Source organism: Gopherus flavomarginatus, chromosome 3, assembly GCF_025201925.1.
Source record: "Gopherus flavomarginatus isolate rGopFla2 chromosome 3, rGopFla2.mat.asm, whole genome shotgun sequence".
Taxonomy (NCBI): domain Eukaryota; kingdom Metazoa; phylum Chordata; order Testudines; family Testudinidae; genus Gopherus; species Gopherus flavomarginatus.
In genome coordinates, this window is record NC_066619.1 from 211,095,028 (window position 1) to 211,112,657 (window position 17,630).

At 37.6% G+C, this 17,630-nt stretch overlaps 1 protein-coding gene across 2 annotated transcripts in view; it reads right to left on the reverse strand.

The window, feature by feature from the left end:
- Positions 1 to 1,866: 1,866 nt before the first annotated feature.
- Positions 1,867 to 17,630, reverse strand: part of SPOCK3 (SPARC (osteonectin), cwcv and kazal like domains proteoglycan 3) — a 414,860-nt gene continuing 399,096 nt past the window's right edge. For both annotated transcript variants that reach the window (XM_050946180.1, XM_050946179.1), the window contains exons 8-11: positions 15,289 to 15,510; positions 7,313 to 7,375; positions 4,953 to 5,090; positions 1,867 to 3,594 (exon numbers count right to left, since the gene is read on the reverse strand). In XM_050946180.1, coding sequence (XP_050802137.1) covers positions 3,425 to 3,594; positions 4,953 to 5,090; positions 7,313 to 7,375; positions 15,289 to 15,510 — 593 coding nt within the window. In that variant the 3' untranslated portion in view covers positions 1,867 to 3,424. The remainder of the gene's footprint in view (positions 3,595 to 4,952; positions 5,091 to 7,312; positions 7,376 to 15,288; positions 15,511 to 17,630) is intronic.

Sequence of the window (17,630 nt, forward strand, 5' to 3'; positions counted from 1 at the left end):
CTGCCAGCATCTAGCTAAATCCCTAGGTAGGTTAGTGTAGTGGAAAGTACCCTTTTTTTTCCCCCAGTAGGGATACTTCCAATTTTTTAGCAAGGGCCTGAAAAGTGTCCATACATGAACAAAAAGTCCTGTATGTAATGCATTATTTGCTGTAAACCAGCTTTCCACATCACTGACCACTGTAGCATTATATTAAATTTCTCAAATGTCAAACAGGATATTACACAGCCTATGGACATAGTTTTATCAAAATAAAATTGTCCCATGAAAAAGAAACTCAAAAGGTTGAAGTCCAAAGGCTTCACAGGCAGTGGACGAAAAGCAGACTTGCTATTGCACTAGGCCATCAGTGCCCCGGTCCACAAGACATAACTTTACATACAGCCTCTTCAATGGAGGAATAGCATACAGAACACAAAGCCAGATCTTATTCCATTGTTAATTGAGCTACCCTGTGAGTATGACAAGCGGTGATTTAAGCAATATTCACCAGGAGCTTTCTTAGGGACTAAACCTAGGTGAGAAACCTGTAAGTTCTGTATAGATAACTGACTGAATGGCTGTGCTACCCTATTCTCATTTAATTCCTATGTAATCTTTTTCATTACAATATGGTCCATTTCCACTAAGGACTTCAAATTTTTAGACATCACATCACTCTCTTCTGGTCCCTGGAGGGGACATGGGTCAGCATTCTCATGTTGACTTGGTCTGTAGCTGCAGCAGAAAGTCATTTGTTGGCTCTTTAGCCCTTAATGGAGTACACACCTTTTCCAACAAAATGCCCCCACTGCATAATGTGCGGTGAGGCCATTAGTATACTATATTTCTTTATGCTATATATACAAAGTCAATATAGCAAAATAAATAATGGTAATGTGTATCAAGAGTGATTTAATGTTTCCAATCCTTCATCCAACTGTTTTTGATGAACAGGGAACAGTTCAGGGTTGGGTAATTTTTTTGGCAGTTTGGCACCAAGGAAATGCTCCTAAATAACCTTGAACCATCATTGTTGCTGTCCTTGACTGAATTCAACCATCTTTATTATGTCTGTAAAACAATGTCTCTGATGGCAATTATCATGCAGAAGGATTAAATTCTGTGCTCATTACCCTTCTCCTATTAAGTTCAACGTGGAATACACAGGGAAGAAAGAATTTAGCCCAAAGTGTTGTTTGCATTACTTTATAGAATAGTTTCATACTATAATCCCACTAAAGTTCAATGGTTAACAATATTATGAATGTGCTATTATACGCTGCTTAACTCTCCTAGCAGCAGCACGAGCTGCATGAAATGCATCTCTAATTTTTTGTCAGCTAATATTCATTTGTCACATTAGGAAACAGAGCAGTCAGTATTTGCTGTATCAGACAGTAATCGCAACTGTTCAGCTTTAGTTATTCAAAATCATTTTTATATATAGAAGTTTACTCCACCCACAAGTAATCAGTTCTTGGTGAAATTCAGTCAGTATAGATATGGTAAACTCTTAACTATATTAATTTAAGACAATAACATGTCTATGTCCTCATACTAGGATAAGGTCTATAAGAAACAAATGTAACATTAGCTACCATATAATGAAGAAAAGACAAAACAATAATCTTAAATTATAAATCTACAGCAAATTAAAAAAAAATACAAAAAAAAAATCTTTCTTATGAGTTTTGTCTTGATCCAAAACTTATCTCTTGAAATGTAATGAAACACTAATAAATGGCTCTCCATTAATTGAATAGTTGAATGATTATGGGAATGTATCTGAAACATGAGAGCTTCTGATTTTTCAATAGAAAGTTATACAAAACTTCAAACTACTAGTCTATACTGTTAAAAATCATTACAGTATACAGCTAAAGGTTGGTTACAAGAGTCTTTATTTTGCAAACTATACATAAACAGTAAAAAAGAAAATGCATTATACTTTTTAATATGACATAAGATAAACATTAAATTTAGTATTTAAATGTGTAGAAATCAAATGCAAAGAATAAACTGATTTTCCTGTCATTTAACTGCAGATGAAAACCAGGGAAACCAGTGATCCACTGTCAAAATTACACAATCAGTCGTGTAATATTACATAGGTTGTTTCAGTTTTATTGTGGGCAGAAAGCCATATAAGTCTGATATGCATGAAGGTGTTGGAGTTCCAAAACGTCAACACAATTAATTAACATGCGAACATAAATACAGTGATTAAAGTAATTTTCTCTACAGTCAAATCTTAAGTGCTACTCTACACAATAATCATAAGCTAGTCCACATGGTAATTACATAACAATAGAAAAAAATTAAAATAACCCATTTTCTTCATTCCAGCAGCAGTACCTATACTGGTATTAATTTGGTAATTGGGTGTGCTTAGCTATTGCCTAACAGCCTATATTGGTATACATGCTAAAACCTCTCTATTTCTATTTTTGCAAGGCACCTTACCATACGTCCGCTAAATTTCTGCGCTAATAACAGAAAAGGAGTTGAATTAAGATAAAGATGAAAACTATTTTCTGAAATAGAAAAACTAAAAGGTATGGTTAGGGGGGTTTAGAACTGTCTTGGGGAAAGTTCCAGTACTCTCAATGTTTAAATGTACTATATTTTACACAAAGTTTTTCAATTTAAAATATTTTATGCTAATCTTCTGGTTAGAGATATAGAAATAAAAAAGGATGAAATTATCATGTTGCTTGAGTAAATAATGACATCTAAATGAGTTTGACATTAAAAGAAAAATGAAAAAAGGACAACAAAAGTTTAGATTTGTAGAATTAATGCTTGTCCATGTTTACTGCTTTTGAGAAACATCCTTTCAAGGACCTAGACATTTCCTAATCAAAAATATAACTATAAATGCAAACACAAAGGAGGGCCTTACATTATTTTTTTCTATGTGACAATCGCAGCTCACCTCTGGTTAAAAGTTTGTGACATGCTACTTGTGTGTTGAAATTTCTACTGTAATAAGTTGTTGATTCAGGTCATGCACAATTATGAAATCTACTACATGGCCTAAATCACTTGCAAAGTTAAAGCCGCCTTAATATATAACCGAGCTCATGTTTAATGAGGCCACCAAAGTTCCAAACAACAGTAAATATCATTTTCATGGAAGTTTTTAAAAGTTTGGTTGTCCTTGCTCATTTATTTTTGTAGTAGCACATCACATTTCCTTCTTCAGGCTAGACTTCCAATGTGTTTTCTTCTGCTCAAAGGCATATAAAAACTCAAAAGCACATAATATAATGATTCTTATTTAAACAAAGAAAGTCTATGACTCCAGCTGCAATATTTGAAATAATCATACAAAATATACATGTTGTTTAGAATCCTTTTGATCTTGGAGAGCAAAGGAATTTTCTATGAGATGTCGCCTTCTGAATTTTAGAAAGGAAGAATTCATTGGCCTCTAGTATTGTCAAATGTATCCATCATGATCGTCATCATCCACATCATCATCGCCTTCGTCCTCATCATCATCATCAATGTCATCTTCATCATTCATTATATCATCTTCGACATCCTCATCATCTGTCCATTCATGAAAATCACCACTGGCAAAATCGCCTGAGATCTCTAAATCAATAGCTAAAGAAAAAAAAAGTGTTTAATTACACTATAATGATAGGAACACATGGTTACAGAACTAGATGGCTTTAGGTAAGTTGATTTAAATTAAATAATGAGGTAAAGTAAAAAAGTAACACTACTGATATCAATAGGTCCTGATGCTCACAGAAGGAACTACTTTTTTTTTTTTTTTTTTAACACAGCATAATTATACTGTGGAACTCACTGCCACAAAAAGTTGCTGAGGCCACAAACTCATTAAGATTAAAAAAGGATTGAATATTTATCTGGCTCTCAATATCATCCAAAGTTAGCATTAATGATGATAATATTTTGGATGGAAATGGTTCAAGCTAATCTCTCACTATTGAGAGATCAGGATGAGGCTAATATAGGGGGCAGTTAAATCCACATCTGCCTACTGTGGGGTTCCTACATCACCTTCTGAAATACCCAGTATTGGCCTCTGTCAGAGACAGGAAACTGAACTAGATGGACCTTGAGTACGATCCAGTACGGCAATTCTTATATTCCTTTTACTGTGTATATTAGCCCACTGTTCCAGTGCCAGGGCTTTTTCGTAGTCTTAAATTGCAAGTGTAAAACTTCCATTTTGGCTTCAAATTGCAGGGTGTCAATTTAAATAATTATGAGATATAAGCTACTCCTTAGAGAGCACTTTGATTGGGGTTAGAGAGAGGTTCTCTCTTTTGCTTAGGTACCTAGTTGGAATGGCTCGTCAGAAGCTTGTCGTAAGTGAGTGGGGTCACTTGCTGCTAATTCAGGTATCCACTGAATAGGTAGCAAACAGGAGATCTGAAGGGGTATCGGGGTAGCATGAGACTTTCTAGCGACTGCAGCTAAAACTAAATAAGTCCCCCAATAAATTTTTAAAGAAAATGCATTATTGGAGCTCTAGAATTCTGATTACAGGCTGGGGACTAAAGGTCAGGGAAAGGAAGGAAGGCTAGGAGGAAGTTGCAGGAAGCCAGTGCTTCAAAAACTTCTGCTAAGTCCCTGCCAACCAGATTGTAATAAAAGAATTGTTGAGTTGAGTTTAATAGCATGTTAAGTACCCAACTTGATTTTATTGGGTACTGCTGGGGATGGTAGTACTTTATTTTAACTATCCTATTCAGAGAACAATAAGCACTATCCACATTACTTGGTATATAGGCTGTCTCTGTTTATAACTATCAGCATGATAGATGCTACAGAAATTAGTGAAATAAATAATAATAATAATAATAATAATAATTACAAATTGACTTCTAAATCTGTGTCGTCTTCTCACTGAAGACATTAAGAGCTTGACCACTGATTTCAAAGGGAAGAGAGAGTCTTGTTCAGTAATGAGCAAAAATTCTTCCACTTACCACAGTCTGCAGCACCATTTGTTCTGGAACCTGTTACCTCATTACCATATCTGTCAACACACCAGCACTGCCCTGCACTTCCATGGCATTGAGTTGGTTTGTAATACCCATCTTCATCACATAATGGGACGTACTGCCCTATGATACATAAAGATTAAATTATAATATTAGCAGTCATCTGAACAGAATAAACTAATATTCTACATTACACCAGAAGCAAAATAAAAAATAAACAACCGTGTCTTATCTCTGTTCAGTGTCCTCCCTGATTGACTTACTCTCTGTTACTGAGGTCAGCCAAGAAGAGTTTTATACATAATACATTTGCCCCTTCCTCCTTATTCAGAGAGGGAGAGCAGATATCAAATATATGAGCCTCTCTTTGACTGATCTCAAGAATGAACATGTCCAGTCCATTAAGGAGTATCCCCTTTCCTCTTTCAAGCTCTTCACTGATTCTCTGACATCTGCTCCTTACTATAAAGACTCCCTGAATGTCATAGCCAAAATCTTGAACGCCATATGTTGACGCCAGGCTAGATAGGGAGTATCTCAGATGTCTAAATGTTAAGTCCTGCAACCTGTGATGCCATGGCTTCAATGCTATTGTTACTTGAGCCAGGTAGATCAAAGCTAGTTCAGGCATGTCCAGGGCTGGCACTTTCATTTAGGCAGCCTAGGCAACCACCTAGGGCGCCAGGATTATTGGTGGGCGGCATCCGGTGGGCGGCATCCGGTGGAGCTGCCACAATAGTGTCTGCGGACGGTCGGCTGCTCCTGTGGCTCCGGTGGACCTCCTGCAGGCACGACTGCAGCAGCTCCACCGGAGCCGCGGACCAGCAGACCCTCCGCAGGCACCACTGTGGCAGCTCCACTGGAGCCGCGGACCAGTGGATCCTCCACAGGCACGACTGCAGCAGCTCCACCGGAGCCACAGGACCAGGGCGCAGGGCAGCGAAATTGCCGTGCGCCTAGGGCGCTAAAACCCCTAGCACCGGTCCTGGGCATGTCTACACATACTTCAGACACATCTCTGGCTTCAGTATAGATGTAATCTCTGTCAACTATTCTGGTGATCCAAAAGAAAAATAGAATTCATCGTATTCTCCCAAAGCTGTGTTGATAATGCAGTGCTAAGATGAGCAAAAACTAAAAAAATATGTATTTCTGTGACTAAAGTAAGCAGATGTGATTTGAAATATGCTCACAGAGGAAACCTGTGAAATAAGAGGGCACATTTTTATGTAGTACCTTTTCAGACTAGACACACTCTTTAAAGTACAAGTATGGGAGTTTTTAGCAATGAATGAATATGATTTTTGTTTTATATATTTATTTTAACAGATACATTTTTTAGGTGTTTCTACTTTGGTAGTCACACTATGTCTTACTAAACAGTCCTAATGAATGGCAGTCATAGCTTGGGTGAAATCTTGTCGATGGAAGTTTTGCTATTGACTTCAGTGGGGTCAGAATCTCACCCCTGGAACCTAGCCATGTTAGTCATTGGTTTGGATGCTTGCAGTTCTTCAGATTTTTAATTTCACCAAAATTGAATAGTAGCTTTTTAGTGAACTAGGAACCGTAAGCTAAATAAAACTAAAATGCTGATAACTATTTGCTTATTTAACTCATATTTACAAAATAATTTGGCAAATAGACCATGCAAAATGAACCCTTGTACAGAGCCCCACTGAAATTAACAGGTCAATTGCAAGCAGAGCAATTATAGAGTTATAGAATCAGAACCTTATTTTTTTATTTGTAGGTAAGAGGCAAAATAATTCTCTAATAATTTTGTCCTTGAAATAATCAGATGTTCTTTGAAGAACCATAAATGGTAACTAAATCACAATTAAAAAAATTATTGTCAGTGCTGTAAAATAAGAGATATTTTTAATCAGAGTAATTCAGAACTGTCATCCCAAATGGCCTATATCTTTTACTCCAGTTTTTATAAAGATTGCTAATGTTAAAATTTAGATTTTATGTCCAAAATAAAAGTTATGGAAATGAAACATTTTTGATACAATATGGAATTTTTCATAGCAAAGATTTCAATTACTTACATAAATATTAGAGTTAAATATCAGCAAAAATGTTAATTTAGAATTGCTTAAGTCTATTTTCCTAATAACTGTAAAAACGTACAGTCTATCAGGGTAATAAAATGGATGTAATATCTTTCAGTAGGTAATGTAATAAAACTAAGTTTAATAGCTTTCAAAAACTTCATAAATTTTGTTGCTGGAATTTAGTGTGGTCTATCTTTGTTGGATTAATATTGATTTTATGTAGCTGTTTCACTAGGGTTATTTATGTAAGCAATAAAACCTTCAAAAGAATGATCTATGGCTCACCTAGGAGCTTCTTTCCTCCTTGCTGCTTTTGAATGTTGCTGAGCTCCGTCTGGCAAGGTGGGTCTGAAATGACATAAAAATGTTAAATAGATTACATCCGATCAAAGGAAGAAGGTTGAATGATTGAGTTTTCACCAGTTTTTATACTTCAGGTTTCTTCTAATTATTGCTATAAAGAAACATATACATCCTCCCTTAGTAGATTTTACATTTCACATACTCAGACTAGATCTATCCAAAGCTGCACCTGAAAAAGAGTGTTTTTAACATAGATATCGAAGTCTGATATATCTAATAAGACAGCTTTAAAAAAATTTAAAAAAATAATAGAGCACTTGCACCTAATTATAAAGACACACAAGAAATTGATTGATAAGGGGGAGTTGTGTATGTGTTTGTGTGTATATGTACTCAGAAAAAAGGGTGTGTTAATGTTAAATATTAGATTGTCCAAAATTGTCATGCTCTTTCTGAGGCCATAAAAATCATTGTCTTTTGTAAGGATATCTCCTAAATGCGAACATTTTTAAGGAAACCTTTTCATATGAGATTTTAAGATAAAGCACATGTGCAGTAAACCAAACATGTATATCATGTTAGCATGAAAGTTGTAAAAATTTTTACTCATGAAGCAACTAATAATATAGTTTATTTCATAGATGTTTTAACTGTTATGAATAATCAAATAAAATGCAGGGAATACACTTTCATTAGCTCACGGGCGGCTTCAGGCACCAGCACGCCAACCGCATGCTTGGGGTGGCAAGCCATGGGGGGCGCTCTGCCAGTCGCCGCGAGGGCAGCAGGCAGGTTGCCTTTGGTGGCATGCCTGCGGAGGGTCCGCTGGTCCCGCGGCGTTGGCGGACCTCCTGCAGGCGCGCCGCCGAATCCGAGGGACTGGGGACCTCCTGCAGGCAAGCCGCCGAAGGCAGCGCGCCTGCCGTGCTTGGAGCGGCAAAATACCTAGAGTCGCCCCTGCATTAGCTGTATATAGACTCCTTACAATATCCCTTAAAGGCAGTTTAGATATTACAGTGTTGGGCACCGTGTAAGAGTACAATGCAACTTCTGTTGAAGCCAATAGGAAAACTTCCATTAACCCTCACTGGGAGTAGGATTGGACTTTAACAACTGAAAATAGATAAGAAAATAGAATGTAAATTCAGCGTGCAGATGTGCAGTGAAAGAAAAAATGTTCTAGAGCTAGATTCTGGCCTCAGATGTAAGTAATTCTAGTAATATGTGCAGTTAAAAGCAAAATTGACCAACTTTCCTTTAATAAATCTATTTCCCAAATGTTTTGACACCAAAGGATATGATCTATATCATAGTAGTGACAAGAATAAGTAAATGAACTCATTCTATTAATAAAGTAACTGAGTCACTACTTTCTCTGTTGAAATTTGTAGGATTTTGGTTCTAATATGGCAATTTAAGGCCCCAATTTTGCAGACCCATGTATCCACACATAAGCTGAAAGACTGGGGCCTAGAAATAACTGAAATCTAACTAAATAATTAGAAATGGCTCTGAGCTGCAGAATATGGATTCGAATTCTCAATTCCCCAAACTTCAGGGTTATGGTTTGCTCAAATCTTAAAAACAATATTTAATTTTCTGCGATTGTGAAACTTATCTCTAAAAAGCTAAGTCAGAGCTCTACAGGCACTTCCTTGAAAAAAAAAAAAGACATGAATGCATTTATACTACGGTACAGAAAGATATAGAATGAAGGCTAGTATTTCCTTTTGAACACTGCATATGCCATATAAGAAACTACAGGGTCAGTACTGAGGCATTTTCCTTTCAGAATCAGTAGTATTCTTGTGGCATGTAGTCTGAGGTCAATGGAGCTTGCAGGACAGATGATATGCAGTATGCTTTTAGCCTAGATTGTCCGCAAGGCAATATCCTACGAAATCTCAAATTCAATCAATACTAACTTATTTAAATAAACAACCTATCATGCTTATTTAGTGACAGTGTAGCCTCATGTGTGGTATAGAAGCTATATATATCAGCAGACCTTTTGTATTATTCATAAGATCTGATCTAACAGAATAAATACAAACTGGAATCCAATAGTGACCTCTCATAGAGATCAGGCTGTATTTACCTTTGGCTTTACATTTCGAATGACATTTTAAATTGTCTTTTAAGAAGATACATATATATGAGTTTAGAAAGGTTGTGGTTAAAATTCTAACCCCACTGAGGTCCACGGGCGTTTTGCCTCAGTGGGGCCAGGATTTCACCCTAAATATGCAAGGATTCTGTTTGGAATAAAATCCCTAAAAACTGCCTCTTCTAAAATGCTGCTCACAGGGATCTTAGTGCAAGAATGTCCAAGGGATGTGTTTTCTCTGGAACCAAACATTGAAATTCTCTGGTTTCGAACTTAGCTAAACTCCTGACTATCACTGGATGTTTTCTACCTTTACAGGAACAGTCAATGAACATTATCTTGTATTTTAAAATATAGCCATTTATTTTTAATGGTTTCTGATTACTAGAAGTGTTTTTATGGGAACTGAAGTTACTCAGCACCTTGCAAATATTTGCCATCTTTCAGAAAAAGTTCCTCTATCATTCATGTTGGTTACAGATATTAACTCTTGACTGCTCATTTTTACCACTGTTATTCCTCATGTTTTATATAAGTTTGAACTATAACCCTTCAGGAATTGCTTCTTTCCCACATCTAGCACTTAAAGACAAGGGTCCAGATATCTAGTGATTATCATTAACATACACAAGTATGTAAAGTGTAGATTATGAGTAATGTCTTAACTTCACTAAAAGCCGCTATACCTCAGACTTGTTATTGCATATGGTTACATCCATTTATTTTAGGTGTTTCACATTCTGCTGTCCATACAACTGAGATAATATTGGGGAAAATGGAAGAAAAAAAGGGTGATACATAACTTCCAAAAAAGATGGGAAATGAGCTGAATGAGAAGGAACTTGCCCAATAAAGTATATGTATTGTGCTCCAGGGAAAAAATCCTAAATCAGGAACATAAAGATACACATACAAAAGTTGACGCGGGGCAGTTTTAATATTATGTACTGAGCCTAAAGAATCTTCATCACTTATCGCAATAAATCTAAATAATTAGAAAATATGAAATACCATTAAGCACTATGAAAGGTAACAGTATGGGTAAATTACTTACCTGTAATTCTGCTTCCCTGCAGATATAATCATGCAGGATTCTCACTACTGGGTTTTAGCTTCTTAGTACAAAGCTGACAGATTTCTCTTAGCAGATAAACCTTTCCAGTCCTAAAAGAGTGGTAGCAAGGTAGAACTCGAGCTGAGCTGACATGTCATCCTTGCCAAGTATAAATGCTGCCATCTTTATCTTCCAGTCAGTTCCAGTGAGTGGGAGCCAATACTCCCTCAGATTCCTGGACTGATTTTAATTCAAAATCAGTGGTCTTAGCTTCTGTAAAGACTAAGGAAAAGTAGGATCATTTCCTGCACAGTCACTATGCTGGTGCTCCTCTGGAACAAAAAAGAACTTGGCATCAGATGAGTCCCGCTCATCTGAATAACAGACCTCATTGCCCTGATCTTCAGTCAGCTCTCATCCAACCAGTGGAGAGGTCTAGATGGCAGGGTGGCCTTCATTGTGGTAAGTGCTCCATGAGCCAGTAACACTAGTCATGCTGAAGCCTTTAATGGAAGAGGCACCTGTGTTGAGGCCACAGCTTCTTGTGTCAAGAGTATTGACCCTTGAGGCATTTGCATGCAAATGTGCCAATAGATCCTACCCTGCTAACACAGAGAGAGGGGATTACTTAAAAGTGAGTACTGTGGGCCTTGCAGCGGACCAGGACAGATAATGTCCAATGTCCTAGTTTATACTGGACTCACTATTTTCCCCCATCTCTGCTTCAAGTGCATTAAAGCAGGGGGAATGGGAAATCTGGAGACCTGTTTTAGAGTCACCTGGAGGGAGGGGCTTCAACAGAAGTGCATCAAGGAGCTGCCAGAACACACCTTATGCTTCCTGCCTTAAGCCTCCTGTTTGGATTTTCAGCTCATTCAAAGTACATCTGCTCGTCAGTGATGCTTGCTGGAGCCTCTCTATTGTTGACACAGGGTATTTTGGTGGTGAGAGCACTCTGCTGTGCATACTGATGCTGGGTCTGGTACAGTGCCAATAGGTAGCACTAGCACTCCAATCTGCTTCTCAGTTGTCTTGGGGAACTCAGGCTTCCGCTTTCAGGGTCTGCCCCTTGAAGCACTCCAGGCCAACCTCATGCTGGACTTACAGGAATCTCTTTGGGCGCCTTAGCAAAGGCTGGACATGTACATCAGGCTTCTTCAGTGCCATCTATAAATATATAAGACCCCTACAATCTGAGGGAGATGACATAAGAAAGATAGACCTCAGTCTTTGTCATTATTTTGTACCACAGACTAGGTTTGAAGACATTACATTGTCTTGCATCCTCCTTACTTACTAAATCCCGCAAAGAAAAAAAAAAGGGTATTAATGCATCTAGAGATGCACTAGGCTAATAGACCAAAGTGGTAAGCAGCAATGGAGAGATGCTGAGGTTCCTAACAAACTTCGGCATTCTAGCATCTAGATTCAGGAACTGGTGCACCAAGAGCACTGCTGCAACAATGATGAAGCACTGGCAAAAAAGAAAAAACAGTCACTAGAATGTCAAAAAGGCCAAAGACTAGTGGTGCATCAGCATTAAGGTGGGCAATGAAGCATTAAAGCAGGTGTCAAAGCACAAAGAAAATAAGTGCTAAAGGCAGGTGCTGAAGCACTTAGATAAACAGTTGTGACACCCAGAAAGAAATGGGCCAAAGCACAGAGGCAAGCAACAAGGTACTGACAAAATTCAGGCATTGAAGTGCTACAGAAATACGCCAGAGTACCCAGAACAAATATCTCAGAAACACTAAACCATCTGGCCTGGAAGCAGAGGTGTGACCAAGAAAAGATATGACAAGCATCGCTGAGATCCAGAGCAGTGTTGGTGCAACAGTAAATGTGATAAAACTGCTGCAGGGAGCACTTTTGCTGCTCAGGAAGGAACTGACTGGAATGTATGGAAGGCAGTGTTAATAATCAACATGGCGTGGTGTGCAAATAGCCAGTAACAGCTAATTTATTCTCTACTTTGCTATTACTTTCCTCAAGGGCGAAATACCCCCAATCATCCTATGGATTAGGGTAATCTCACCAGATTTGCACCAAGAAGTTGAGACCAAGGAGTGAGACTCCTGCATAGATGGTAGCTTTAACAACTGTGTCTTAAATATATATACAGGCCTTGAAGCCATTGTGATATATTACATAGGTTGCATTCTTGTATTCACTTTGAACACAATCAATAGCAATTATCAAGACCTGTACACTGTGTTTTAGAGTTGTAAAATTGCACAGAAAAGAGCTACAAAGGTAGCTGAATACAGAGAGCTGGCAACATGACTTACAGCTTTTTATTAATAGAAACTCACTCAATGAACATTACAAGGACACTATTAATCTTCTCTACCTAATAATTCTATCACCATTAACAATTAGAAAGGTATTTAGATTATGCAATCCAGCAATACAGAAAAACACCAATACATTACAAGGCTTAGCATAAAACTGAAATTTACTAATAGAGGTTTGTGTGGCTTGTTCATGCTAAGGGGAGACAATTATGCATAAAAGAGCTAATAATAGGTAGCTGACAAACAGAACAGTGACACCCCCACCCATATTTAGGTCTGGCAAGGGGAGGAGAAGACAGGTTTTGGAGTTAGAGTTAGTTTTGGGAAGGGGTGTATGGAAGTGTTCTAAATGTTCAAGGAGTTGCCAGAACTGAGATTTCACCTCATTACTGGTATTGAGGGCTTTATACGCTCACTCTCAGCCAAGCTGCTGCTAACACTAGCAATCTAATCTCTTAAATCAGCACCTTGTTGTGCCATCATACGCAAGGGAGGGGGAAAAACGAGGGAGGAGGATAAAACCTTGTGATGGCCAGTCCCTTTGCTGGATTCTGAGACAAGGAGAGAGCTCTCCACTAAATGCTGCTGATAGGTTCGACTCCATTTTTAACTTTTTTATCACTATGACTAAGGTACATATACATCAGACCCTGTTAGCAGTATCCTGAGCAGTTATTTTTATACATAGTGTCTATAGAGTGTAGACTACAAAACTGACCGTAACTATCCCATAGAAGTGCCCTTTGCACATAATGGGTGAAAGGTATGCTTTATACATACAGCAGTGGTCCCCAAACAGAGTAGTGTGCTCTCCCAGTGGGGCATGGCAGGGCCCAGGCCAGGCCTCACAAGGGAGTGGGAAGGGAGTGCCACCCAGTCCAACTCTGCCCCCAGCTCCACTCCGGCCCAGTACCCAGTCCGCAGCTGTGGCCACTAGCTCCCAGCCCCCACTCTCAGCTGCCTGTTCCCAGCTGCGACTCCGTTCCTGGCCCTGAGGGGGATAGGGAAGGGGAAAATATTCTATTACTGGTAAGGAGGAGTGTGAGAAATAAAGTTTGGAGACCACTGATATACACAGTATAAAACTGGCAGGAGAACCAATTGGTAGAAGAACAAAAAACTGTGATAAATTTGATCTTACAGGTTGTACCATGGCTCCCTTTTTCAGACAACTGAAAAAATATGTACCCCTCAAAATATTCATAATCTAATCTAAAATAACTGTATCATTTAAAAAGAATTGGTTATGTTCTTTAATAAGCAACTTGGGATGGAGGATACTTCATTTACTGCAGCAGTACAGTACTTCTAAAAATGAAAAAAAAGACAGTCCCATTATAAAGCAAGAAAGATAGTTTAGAAGATGAAATCTTGACCTTTTGCACTAGATAGTTATCAATATGCTCATATCTGATAGCATGTTTTCAATAGTAAGGAAGGCAGTTAGCCAGAATATAACCCCAGAAGTATTTTTATTTTTGTTCAGATTTATAATGGAGAGTTTAAGAGTCTGACCCTGCAACATGGTAAACATCTTCAACTCCCAGTGAAGTCAGAATTAATCCTTAATGATGAACGTTAATGGGACTTAAGCAGGGGATTTTCATAGGCGCAAATGACAATTGTGCACATAAAGTAAAATTTTCAGAAGTGCTTCAGTGAGTAGGAATAAAAGTGCCATTGAAAGGCATTTTCAACTTACTTTCAGTGGCAGTTAGGTGCCTGGCTGCCATTTGTTCCTTTGAAAACCTAGCCCTAAATCATCTTGCAAATAGGAAGCTCAGTGGATGCATTTCAATTTTCTGTCCCGTTTCAGCTAAGAAACAGCGAGCGGGCTTTTCAAAAATCTTATTCTAATTCATTTTTATTGTCTAACTTATGGAATATGTCATTCAGATATAAAATTGTTGTTTGAGTTTGATTTAATTTACATTAGTGGACAATTAAGAAAGGACTGCCTCTAGATATTTTGAGCTACTATTTTCTTAACCAAAGAATTTCAAGAAGTTATCAAGAGTTTAAGCTAGGTCTTGAAAACCAGTGGCTTTATGGCCCAATGAATGCAAATAACTTTATGCATAACACTGTATTTCTTTCAGTTAAAATGTTATAGCCAGTAGTAAAAACAGTTAATAAAAAGTTAATTTTATAATGTTGGGAAAGCAGAGAGAAAATTAATGCTAATAAATTTGTTTTTTTTATTTTGGTCCTTCTCTTTCCTCTCTGTGGAGGCTGGTAACAGAAACAACAATTCTATCAAAGCATTAATTGTTCTTTTACATTTTATTTAGAATTTCTTGAATCTCAGCTAAGTTTCTCCAGTTCAGCTTGGTTTTTAGCTTTCTTTTTCACTTTATATTCACAGTAGCTCAAAATCTTTAAACAAATTCATAGCAGAACACTTAAGAGCTTGTAATTCACTATAAACTTTTTAACATGTTCCCAAAAGATAAACCAGTACAATAAGGTCAGTCAGCATCTGCATGTTATTCTCATCTTTTACCTTGCTGTCTCTGGAAGCAGTAGCACCACTCATTGTTAGATATCAAACTGTCTTTGTATGTGTCACAGACATTGAAGAATGCCTTGGTGCACTGTTCATTCTTGTCAAGGTAAATGCTTCCGAGCTCTGACTGGTCTAACAGCAGGTCATAGTTTGTATCAAGTCTGTTAAACATCCAGCCAAGGGAGTCCTTGCAAATTGGCAAAATGCTGGTATCAAATCCTATGAGGTAAAAATATAAAGAAATCAGATAACAGTAAAAGATACAGCAGGTGCTAAACTTAGCCAAGGAAAGAAAGTGCTGTGTCATGGATATGGCTTTACTGAAATAGACAAAGTACATAAATAGTGAATAGCTTGTGTATAAGAAATATGCTAACTTTATAAAAAACATCAATAACTTTATCTGTTAAAAATTAGCCCCCCCCATCATGCTCAAAACATTAAAAAATATGACCCTTTCCCCAAAAAATTTATACAGGAAACACATATTGGAGAATAATAAATGATCGAGAGTGATTTTCAGGAAAGCAATTCTCTTAAAGGATTTTAATGACATCATAAATCAGGGTAATGGAGCTCGAATGGTTTGTGATGTTCACAGAACCAGGAAAAAGGAATAAATTCAGCGGAACTCATTGCAGCCCATTTGTTGCTTCCTATGATACGCATTAAACACTTTAAAAGGCTATTCCCATCCTTAGCAACACTTTAAAAATTATAACTTATCAACAGGATAAGGATATTGCTCAAAAAACAATTTATTCATTCCTCCCTTCCAAATGCCTGACTGGCACAGTTAAGCCAGCCTAAGTTCCCCATGTAGACAGCACCAAGTTGATAGAAAAATTATTCCATCAACCTAGCTACAGCCTTTTAGGGAGGTGGTTTACCTATGCTGATGGGAGAATCCATTTCATCAGCATAGGTAGTGAAGCGCTACAGCAGCACAGCTGCAGAAGCAGGGCTGTGCCACTGTAGGTTTTTAAGTGTAGATAAGCCCCAAGTTGGCAGGGTCTGACAAAATATATCATAGAATGCTTAAGGAACTGTCTGAAGAGATCTCTAAGCCATGAGTAATCATCTTTGAAAACTTGTGGAGGACAGGAGAGAAATTCCAGAGAATTGGAAAAGGGCAAACATAGCAACTGTTTATAAAAAGAGAATACGGACAACACAGGGAATTATAGAACGGTCATCTTAACTTGGGTACCCAGAAAGATAATGGAGCAAATAATCAATCTATTTGTAGGCACCCAGAAGATAATAAGGTGATAAGTAACAGTCAACATATAGTTCTCAAGAATAAATTATGTCAAACCAACCTAATATCCTTCTTTGACAGGGTAACAAGCTTTGTGATAGTGGGGAAGCAGCAGGTGTGATATATCTCAACTTTAGTAAGCCTTTTGATACTGTCTCATGTGACTATCTCATAAACAAACAAGGGAAATGCTACTTAGCTAGAGCTACTATAAGGTGGGAAATATAGCCTAGATAAACCTAATATAAGGTGGGTTCACAACTCAGAGAGTATTTATCAGTGTTTCAAACTCAAGCTAGGAGGACATATCAAGTGGGGCACTACAGGAATCTGTCCTGGGTCCAGTTCTATTCAATATTTTCATAAATGATTTGGATAATGTCATACAGAGAACATTTATAAAATTTGTAGACAATGCCAGGCTGGGATGGGCTCTAAGTACTTTGGAGGACAAGATTAGAATTCAAAATGATCTTGAAAAACTGGAGAAATAGTCTGAAATAAATAGCATGAAATTCAATAAAGAATAAGCAACTGCACAAATACCAAATAGGAAATGACTGCCAACAAAGTACTGCAGGAAAGGATCTGGGGGTTTTAGTGAAACAAACTAAATACAAGTCAACAATGTAATACCACTGCAAAAAAAAAAAGTGATCATCATTCAGGGATTTTTTTTTTTTTATGGAAGACACAAGAAGTAATTCTCCACGTTACTCAGCACTTATAAGGCCTCATCTGGAGTACTGTGTCCAGTTCTGGGCACCACACTTTGGGAAAGATGTGGATAAACTGGAGAAAGTCCAGAGGAGAGCAATAAAAATGATTTAAAAGTCTAGAAAGTGGTTCTCAACCAGGTGGTACACAAAGGTCTTCCAGGGGATACATCAGTGCATCTAGATATTTGCCCAGCTTTACAACAGGCTACATAAAAAGTCCTAGCAAAGTCAGTACAAACTAAAATTCCATATGGACAAAATGAGAAAGTAAGCAATTTTTCAGTAATAGTTTTGTATTTTGTCTGATTTTGTAAGCAAGTAGTTTTTAAGTGAGGTGAAACTTGAGGTGTGCAAGACAA